The sequence below is a fragment of the Teleopsis dalmanni genome, chromosome 1 (assembly GCF_002237135.1).
Source record: "Teleopsis dalmanni isolate 2A chromosome 1, ASM223713v2, whole genome shotgun sequence".
NCBI lineage: Eukaryota > Metazoa > Arthropoda > Insecta > Diptera > Diopsidae > Teleopsis > Teleopsis dalmanni.
In genome coordinates, this window is record NC_051846.1 from 136,717,939 (window position 1) to 136,727,685 (window position 9,747).

At 29.3% G+C, this 9,747-nt stretch overlaps 1 protein-coding gene across 2 annotated transcripts; it reads right to left on the reverse strand.

Annotated features, from left to right (window-relative positions):
- Positions 1-1,741: 1,741 nt before the first annotated feature.
- LOC119668946 (F-box/LRR-repeat protein 4) lies at positions 1,742-6,145 on the reverse strand. 2 transcript variants are annotated; one of them, XM_038078633.1, is made up of 13 exons: positions 6,103-6,145; positions 5,339-5,954; positions 5,179-5,272; positions 4,910-5,114; positions 4,680-4,816; positions 4,439-4,623; positions 4,131-4,381; positions 2,854-2,963; positions 2,629-2,793; positions 2,395-2,560; positions 2,147-2,338; positions 2,019-2,088; positions 1,742-1,948 (listed from the first exon to the last, which is right to left on the reverse strand). In XM_038078633.1, exons 2-13 carry the CDS (start codon positions 5,615-5,617, stop codon positions 1,877-1,879), a joined length of 1,926 nt encoding a protein of 641 aa, XP_037934561.1. In that variant the 5' UTR covers positions 5,618-5,954; positions 6,103-6,145; the 3' UTR covers positions 1,742-1,876. The 2 variants fall into 2 exon arrangements, with proteins under 2 accessions (XP_037934561.1, XP_037934562.1); XM_038078634.1 differs by lacking the exon at positions 6,103-6,145 and adding an exon at positions 6,008-6,083.
- Between the last annotated feature and the right edge of the window lie 3,602 nt (positions 6,146-9,747).

A 9,747-nucleotide genomic window follows, 5' to 3' on the forward strand; every position in this document is an offset into this window, starting at 1 on the left:
AGAACACAATACAGAAACGATACTGCAAAGTATTTTAAAATACAATAACTCATGTTAAATCAAGAAATAATTAATTGAATGAGAAAGTTGAACCAATGTTTTGTAAAGCTAAATTAAAAGCAAACAATAAGTAACAAAACAAAAAAATACTTTAATAAAATAAAATTTTTGTATTTAGTACATTACTTAGCCTCGACCTATAAAATCTGTAGTGCTGTAGTTTAAACTAATACTTTAAATTGATACATATTTTAATGAATTATATTAATTAAAGTGTTTGGTTAAAATTCATCCAGCGACTACAATCACAGTCAAACTTCCTTAATTCGAAGTCCAATTTTGCAAATAAAAGGTTCAACTTATGGAGACTTCGAGTTAGGGAATTTTTTCATTTTTTTTTTCATTTTTGGAATGAAACTAGAATTACTTTTTAAAATATTTATTAATTTGCAATAAAATAAAGAACAGAAGTTATAATGAAGTAAAATATTCGGAAATTGAGATTTGGGGCTTTAATTTTTTCTTATCTTCAGTAAAAAGAGATTCCACTTTATTCATGCTCTTATAGTGATCATCAGTTGTAGTATCACTTGATTGCAAATATAAATTCAGATTTTTGAATGACTTCTACTTCATTCTTAGAATGCTAATGAACAATTACATCCACCGAACCCTCATCATCACTTTCCGTTGCGCTTAGAATTGGATCCAGTAATTTAGAGCTATATAATGCTCAATAATATCGTCATCTGTAGGAAAGCTTGAATTACAAATTCCATTGTCAAGTTCAATGTAATCGTTAAGAGTAGCATTGGAAGTTATTTTAGCAACATAGGAAAGAAAATATTAAGCATTTGGTTTGGAAAAAGGAACTTCCTCTAACATCAAAATGCATTTATACTTAAAACAAAAATTCGACTTATAGAATGCACTTTCCCATATTCCTATCGGCACTGAACAAAGATTTTGTTCGAGTTATAGAAGTTCGAGTAATGATAGTTTGACTGTATATTCAAAATATTTTTTTCTCTTGGACTAAACGTCAAGATAGAGGGATATTTGATACTTACCATTTACACAGCAGCTAAGTTGCATTTTAATTGAATTTTAAATTTGAATTAAATACTTAAAACATTATATATAACAACAATAAACCTAGTTAATTTGTTCTACAGTATCCCACAGTATGAACGCTAGAGTATTTCTAATCTAAAAAGATGAATACAAGCATAAAATATATTTATACAATTTTCACAATGTGTTTATATTGTAACAAGATTTTATTTGTAAATAAAATTCAGTTTTATATTAAGTATATTTAGTTCAATTTTGTTGCAAAGCCGGATAAAAACTATATTTAAAAGAAATTGTTTAAGTAACGTGTAGACATTAATATTTTTCTTAACATGTATGCGTTCGTTGTCACGAAATGACATTGACAATATTCGTTAATATGCTCATGATTTCGACAAATTAAAAAATAAAATGACCACTTCCAAGTTGTTTTGCTATTATTTTTTAACATATTTGTGGTCACAACAATTTTTTATGAAATTTCAACTCATAACACAGAATAACTTAGTTTGGCGTGAAATTTGTATATTGCAGATCAATCGGATTCATCCATGTGGACATTTATATATATTTAAAAAAATATAATATGTATGCTATAGGTAAACAATTTATACTATTACATTAGCTTTTTTTTAAATTTGTTTCAATAAATTTAAAAACAATCTTTAGATTTGCAATTTATTATTTATATATATTAATATATATACATATTTTTATATAGTCAACAATTAGGTAAACTCTCTATATATTTACAACTATCTAAAATTCATAGCTAAAATTTTTTTATAATTATTTATATGTATTAATTTGTATATTCCATAGGCACATGACTACATTTGATATTTACTTTGAATATTTGAGACCATTGTTTGACCTAAAAAATACAAAATATTTTAAATACTAAAAATATTAGTAAATATTATCAGAGTTTAGTTTTTACTTACTTCAAACTCATCAATATTATCACAAAAACTTAAATCTAAAAGTTGCAGCTTGGAACATTTCACTAAAAGTCTAGAAATTGTAGGCAATTAAAATATTTTTAAAATATAAATTTAAACACAATACTTACTCATAATATCGATCTTTAGGTATACCTAGAACACCCATCAAATCCAATTGCTCAAGATTTGGGCAAATATTAGCAATATTCCTGACATCCGAATCAGTTATGCCCCTCGCAGTAGCCAAAAAAAGTTTCTTCAATTTTGGGCAACTTTTTATAAAATTTTGTAAACTATCTCCAAGTGATGCTTCTCTTAAGCTTAAAGCAATAAATAAACATCATAAGATTTTATAGTAATCAAAAATTTTACTTACCACCAACCAAAATCTACTTCTTCTAAATCATGACAGTTTGATAATGCTTGTAAGCCCACTGCCGAGAGATAGTGAGACTTCCACATATCCAAGGATATCAGTTGTTTATTGTATGTTGCTATTTGTTCTGCTACTACATCCATACTCACATTTACCCCACAAAAAGCTAAATAATTTAAGTCAGGTAAAATAATAATTCTTATGATGTTGTAGTTGTTTCAAATTATTTCGTACCTAAATTTAAGTGTTTTAGCTTTCGGTTACTTTCTAGCATGGTTAGCAGCAAATCCATTTCGATTACAGTTTGAAATAAGTCTAAACGTTCCAAATTTTTCAAATTCGCCAAACAAGAAAAGTTTAAGAGTGGTGGATCGGTGGAACAGTTTCGTAATGATAGTTCTGAACAAAATTTATATAAAGGAAGTTATTTAAAAATTAAATATAGAATTAGACTGTTACCTTTTAGGTTATCACAAACAATGCCAATAGTTTCTATACAACTTGCGTTAAGAAATTTACAAGAGTTCAATACTAAATGAGTTAAATTATCGCCACACTGTTGTATAAATCTGCAATAGACAATGAAAAAGTAACAATATTTTATTTGAACTAGTTGAAGATTTTAAGTAAATTATTTTAATCTTAATTTCCACACTAATAAATTCATATGAGAATTAAAATCGCTGACTCTTTAATTGTAGTTAAAATTTTTTAAAGAGTTATTTTTTTAAATTGTGTTGTTGTTGTTGTTGTAATCCGCCGGGACCTGTAAGCAGATAAACATGAAAGGAAACACAAGACGATTACATGCGTAGGGAAATAGGATAAAGGTTAGGAGGGTAATGAAGGAGAAGGGGGGAGAAAGGATGAGGAAGAGTAGAAAAGAGGTATATATAAACCATCAACCTGGATCCAGGCGGAGAAACCTGGCCACTTCAATGGGGTGAGTCCAAAGGTTAATTGAACGAAGATTTGTGTGTGCAGAAGGACATGAAAACAGATGGGCGACGTCATGGGGAGAAGAGCTGCAGTTAGGGCACACATTGTGGATGGACGTATTTATGCGAGACAAGTAACTGTTTAGCACTCGGCTATATCCTGATCTCAATTGAGCAAGGACAGTTCTTGTTGCACGTGGAAGAGAGCGTTCATCCGAGGAGATTTCAGGCGGAGGCCTATCAAAAACCTTGTTGTCAGACAAACTAGGTCTAGAAGAAGATACTGCATCGGTGTGGAGGGCCGTAAGTCCACGTTTATATTCGACCTCACTGATGTTAGCTCCGTTGCAAAAGGTGTCGATAGAATTGTTAAAAAAAAGGAGAGATCGACGAATGCATCTAGGAGGGAGGGCACTACTAGCCATGACGCCATTGGGCGTCATTATTGTGATAATAATAACTGGCTTTTAGAAATTAATAATAAGTGATAATTATAAACAACATTACTTATATGCAATAAGAAATAAAAATTATTCAAAATTGAGTACAATATTATAAAATAGAATCTATTCGTTTTGTGTTAAGAAAAATACATGTTATATCACTGGTTTTACATTTCAAACCACATTATGAAACTCACTATATTTATTATATAGTAAAGTGAAGCTAAATAAATATAAAAATCATATGAAAAAAAAAAGATTTGTAAAGAAAACTTATGAATGTATACACACATATATATTTAAATGGTTTCAAAATAAAATGCATGCAAAATTTACGAAAATAAACTAAACTTACTTTTTGAATTCAGTAGGTGATATAGAATTATATAATCCACACCAAGATAAGTCCAATTTCCTTAATAATGTGGCCCTTTTTGCGAGTGTACAAAGCAATTCATTGGAACCCAAATGCCAGAAAGGCTTCAAATTAAGTTCCCGATAAAGTAGAGGATGTGTGGTTACAGCATATAAAGTTTTGCACACCAAACTCATACGGAATAATGACTGCAGATCAAGATAACTGCATACTTTAAGCATTATTTCGAACTAAAAATATTATTTATTCAGTTAAAGCAGAGTAAAAAATTTTAGTTTCGAGCATACCGGCATATCATTTAAATCGAGTTGTTTCTCTGCTTTGGTGTTATCAATTGTAATTTCATTATCATTTGGTAAAGACGTAACAAATTTGTTTAAATCTTTGCTTATAAAATCTTGTAATTGATTTTTATAGTCATCCCTAAAGTCTGGACGAAATTGTATGCTCTGTAGTTTACTCAGTATTGTTCCTAAATTTTATATAATTTTGAATTACTGATGTTTAGAGAGAATTAATATATGTTACCGCTTTTTCCGCGATTGTAGTATTGGTCAACAATTTGATGCAGATTTCGTATACTAACATTTTGCCCATAGAGTAATATTCCATCAATTTCAGTGAAGTAATTTAAATCCGAGTGATTGAATTCTAGTCTTATGATTCTGTTAATTATCAAAAAATAAAAATATTTCAAATAATTTCAGTATCAAAAATAAAAAATATAATTTTAAATGGTTTATATATGTAATAATTACCTGGTAGGTAATCCAATATTTTTTATTGTTGGCAAAAAACTGCGTGCTTCATGAGGTAAAGAGTTACTTGCTTTTTCAGTAGCCTCCCATAGGCATACCCATGTTTTTATAATTGTGTATGCCCATATGCGTATTATAGCGCCAGGGTTAAAAGTTTCAAAGATTACAATTTTGTCTGGTACCGTATAATCTTCAAAGTGGACAACTAAAAAATGTTTCTTAAATTAAAGTATAAACATAAATAACATATATTGTAATAAAAATATTACCGATAAAATCTTGAGCGGGAATTTTAGGTATATTTTGAGGTTGTATTTCCAACATAGCGGAAGGCGCTTTATCCCACCAGTCTCCATAAACACGCTAGAAATTAGCAAGTTTTATTTATTGCAAGTAAATTTTTAACTCTTAGATTATTTTTTTATATACCATTGCGTATGTTTCTGGAAAATCCCCATAAAGAGGGTATTTAGTTGGTCTTCCAGTTATATTTGGCGCAGTATATGAAATGCTATAATCACTGCCATACTGTGAACTGAAATCAATTACACCTTGAGCAAATTGTCCTATTCGATATCTGGAAAATGGACTCTCTTCTAATGAGACTGCCGTGTCAAGATCTTCTGTTATTGTGCTGTCGTCTAAGCAACTGCGTAATCCAACAAAATCAACAATAGCTCCTACATCGTCATCCGAATTGGAAGACATTATGCTTTGATGACTCGGACTATTTTCTGTTGAACTGCTCGAAGTAAACGTTGCTAGATAATCCAGACGTAAGTTAGATGTCAAAGTATTTGATATATGGTAAAAGTTTGTTGCGGCGTCTCTCAGGTGTCTTCGCTGAAAAATCGGCTGTCGATTGTTATATCCAAACCAGCCCCGCCGCGAAGCTGGAGAGGATTGCGTCCACAATTGCAAGCCAAATACAATTTTGACTGATATATTAAAAACATGTACATACGAACGAACTTGAATATATTCTCCCTGGAAGCTATATTACCTTGTACAAAATCAAGTTTTTTGTGTCGATTTATTGCAATTACTGAAAAATAAAATCGATTATGTTTATGCTTTAATAATTTTGAATTTCATTACGCGATGCAAAATAATCTAATTATATTTTCGTTTCCCTTTTGCTTTCAAATTAAAGCATTTAATAAACAAAAGTGTTCACTCTTGATTTTACTCACACTGTTTCAACTTTATAAATTTCTTTAAAATTTTAATTTATTAAACAACGCAAAATTAAGAATAATGCGAAAAATTCTTCACCAATTTACAATTTTCTTGTTTTGTTTTGGTTTTGACAGTTGAACAGCTGTTCACAATAAAAGACAATACAAAAACACAATAAACTATCAGGCATGATTGAAAGAAATAAAATTTGCTAAGAGTTGAAAGTTCTAAATATTTATTTTATTACATACATTTTGATTATATTAAGTAGTAATTTTTTATTATATTATTCACAAGACATGGGTTGGAGCAACAAGTTATATATAATAACTAAAATCAATATATCACAACAATTTACAGTTTTTAATGCACCTAAATTTAAAAACCAACAACATTCGCGACATGTACTCTTGGTTTTTGTACTACAATTAATATGCTTAAAAGGACTACAGACAAACAAATTACAAGCAGGACATTTGCTGTGCAGTATGCTCACACAACAACAAAAACAACAATGTGTATCTTCAAAGTAAGATTTTACTCGCAAACATTTTTAAATCTTGGGTTTTAGTGCAGCCAAATTTTAAAATCAGTCTATTGTGAACGTTCACTGAAAATATGTTGCAAAATTCCAGTCATCCGTTAAAATGATATGATCAAATCATTTACTAATAAATTCAAATACATAAATAAATAAATTAATTTAATAGCAAATAGCATTGGTAAAATACAGTTTTAGGCGGAAGAGGTAATTAGTTTTCCAAAACTAACTAAGATTTGCATTAAAGAAAGCAAAAGAGACCATCAGTAAAGTACAATCAGAACAATTTGATATAAATCGTATCCGCTGAAGGAGAGAAAGGAGTATCATTATAAAAAGTTAGTAAAGATCTTCATACTCCCGTAGACTTTAAAGCAAAAATAAGAGATTTAAGTGAAAACTAATAATGCAGTCATAAAAAAGACAGTGTTTTTGCACATCATTTAAATTTAATTTTTCAATCAAACTCTGCCACTTGGGATCGTAATATTTCCCAAAATGATTTTTATGCTTAAACTATTGATACTCACATCACCACCAACGGTATTCTTAGCACAATCAAATCAAAGTTGGTTGTAAGAAAGTATCAAGTTTCGACAAAATCAACCAAAAAATAATAAGGAATTAACAATATGTAGAAATAATTTATGTTACTAGGATTATATTATGTTCAGACTGCCAAATTTCCTTAATTTCGTAAAAATGAAATGAAGTAAATTTGGGAAGTTTTGGTACTGCCACAAATTAAGGAAATTATATGTTTTATGTTCACAAATCGAATGTTAAAAATTACATGCTTTAAACACCATTTCTATCTGGGAAATTTTGAAAATTGATTATTATAACTATAAAAGATGGCATTCAGTAGTTTTATTAGCTTTAGTGGATTTCAGGTATGTGAATTACTATTTTTCACTCTATTTTAATTTAATAACAGTTGCAGTTTTTTCTCTATAAACAAATTTAAAAATTTTGCACCACTTTCAAAATATTTCCCAGTTTTATTAAAATCAACTATCATTGACATCTATTTAAAAAAATATCACATTTTCGTTATCTAAATTTTATTTTTTGCTAAAAATTTATCTTGCACATAGTTGCTTTTGAAAAGTCCCTTAATTTCAGCCTTCGTTTCAACAAAATTAAGGTTTCAACGAAAAAAACAATTTAATTTCACTGAAACAAAGATGAAATTAAGATTTTTGCGAAATTAAGGTGTGTCTGAACATAGTATAAAGCTCGTTCTAACAACAAAGTGGACAACAAAATGGACAAATAGTGCTCTTATACCGAATCAGAAAACACCGAATTTCAAATGTGCGGTGCTTACTCTGTACAGATCTGAAACTATAAAAATCTTTTACGAAATAATTGTCATAACACCTAGTAGAACTAAAGTATTGATTGTCAACAGCAATATGGATCTACTATATAGAAATATGAGAGATATATTACCAAGTAATTGGAATGAGGATGTTGAATCATAATAATAGCAGAAGCATGTTGCTTGTCTGAAACTAAATAAGGATAAAAGTAAAACAATATATAGAAGTTATCATGCCCCGTATTTTTCTTCTTCACATTTACAAGTAAAGAAGTTAGAATCTTAAAATTATATATCACAAATATCGACAGCATAATAACAGAACACAGAGAGTAAAAACACACATGACACAAACTACGTTTTTTGTTTATAAGCAACTTATAGTAAGTATAAAGTACAAACGATCTCGTACAAAGTGCTTGTATTAAGACTTTAATAACTTAATTATATTTTGTGGACTTAAAATATGAAAAAACGCTGCTGCAATCTGGATAAATACACACACTTTCGTAAATTGTTGACTACGGATTTAGAGTCCAAAGTGAACACAGAACTTTTTAGTTTCAAAATATCTTAAGTATTTGTCTTAAAATAAATTTGGCTATAAAAATAGAGTTACTTAGAACACAATTAGATGGAGTAGTCAAATACAAAATAATAACTTTGCTTGAGAATTGACAGAATAATTATATCGTCTAAACGCTTTGAATCACAAAACGATCTCCAATTGATCTGTTTACAGTTTACTTACATGGAGAAGAGTAATAGAATCCAAACTGGATTAGGTTAATTTAAATTAAGTTAAATTAATTACCTTAAGTTATATTAAATTAAGTTAGTTTAAGTTTACAGTGAGAGGAAGCTAGTCTTCTCATTGTTTTCATTATGATGTATCTTTGTTGTTGAACAATTTTGTGTTCCAGATACAGTTAGAAAGATCATATAAGTCTACATTTACTACCTCTGATTGTTCGATTAGATAAAGGTCTCATAAACAATGAAATGTTCCGTTTGTAGGTTTGAACAACGATATAAAGAGTAATTAATGAATTCAACCTTCTTATCATTATAGCAAATCCTTCTTAGTTCCTCATCAAAACACAACACCGTTGAAGCACCAGCCCTATGGCAGAGTTTCTCGTTAGCATACCAGTAAGCATACCGACGTGGACCTAATGGTAAATATATTCTATGCAGAACATAGATGCTGTGACCAGTTAGTATTTGAGCCTTTTCCGCTCAAATTTCTACTCTCACCTTTTCGCGGTGCCTTTAGAAAAACTTGGTAATCAACCCAAGTGGGTCGATAGGTAGGAGACAAACGAGAGTTAGAAGACCGTTGTAGACATCTTCAAAAAACAACGGTATAAGGCGATGGCGATGGAGTCAGAGTTGCCTGAATCTATATTCTGCGTCGTTATGGTACCCGGTCGGTACATATATATACATATATGCAGATAATATCATTATTATTTGGAGCCATGATCAGTTCTACATTCAATAAAATATTTAAATATTTGAAATGTTATAAATTAATACTTAATTCTTTTGAATTTTTATATCTGATAGCAACTACAATAGACTCGAATTTACATTTCAAAAGTATTCCTACATATTATATATGATTAATAGTAATGAATTAGATATATCTTTAATAAACGCAACTAAACTAATTAAAATAAATACGAAATAAAACAATAAAAAATTATATTGGAATTTTTATTAATTTGTTTAATATTTTAAGAGTCTTTCAGGTAAGCAGGTTGGTTTTTAAGTGATGATTTAATTGCTGCT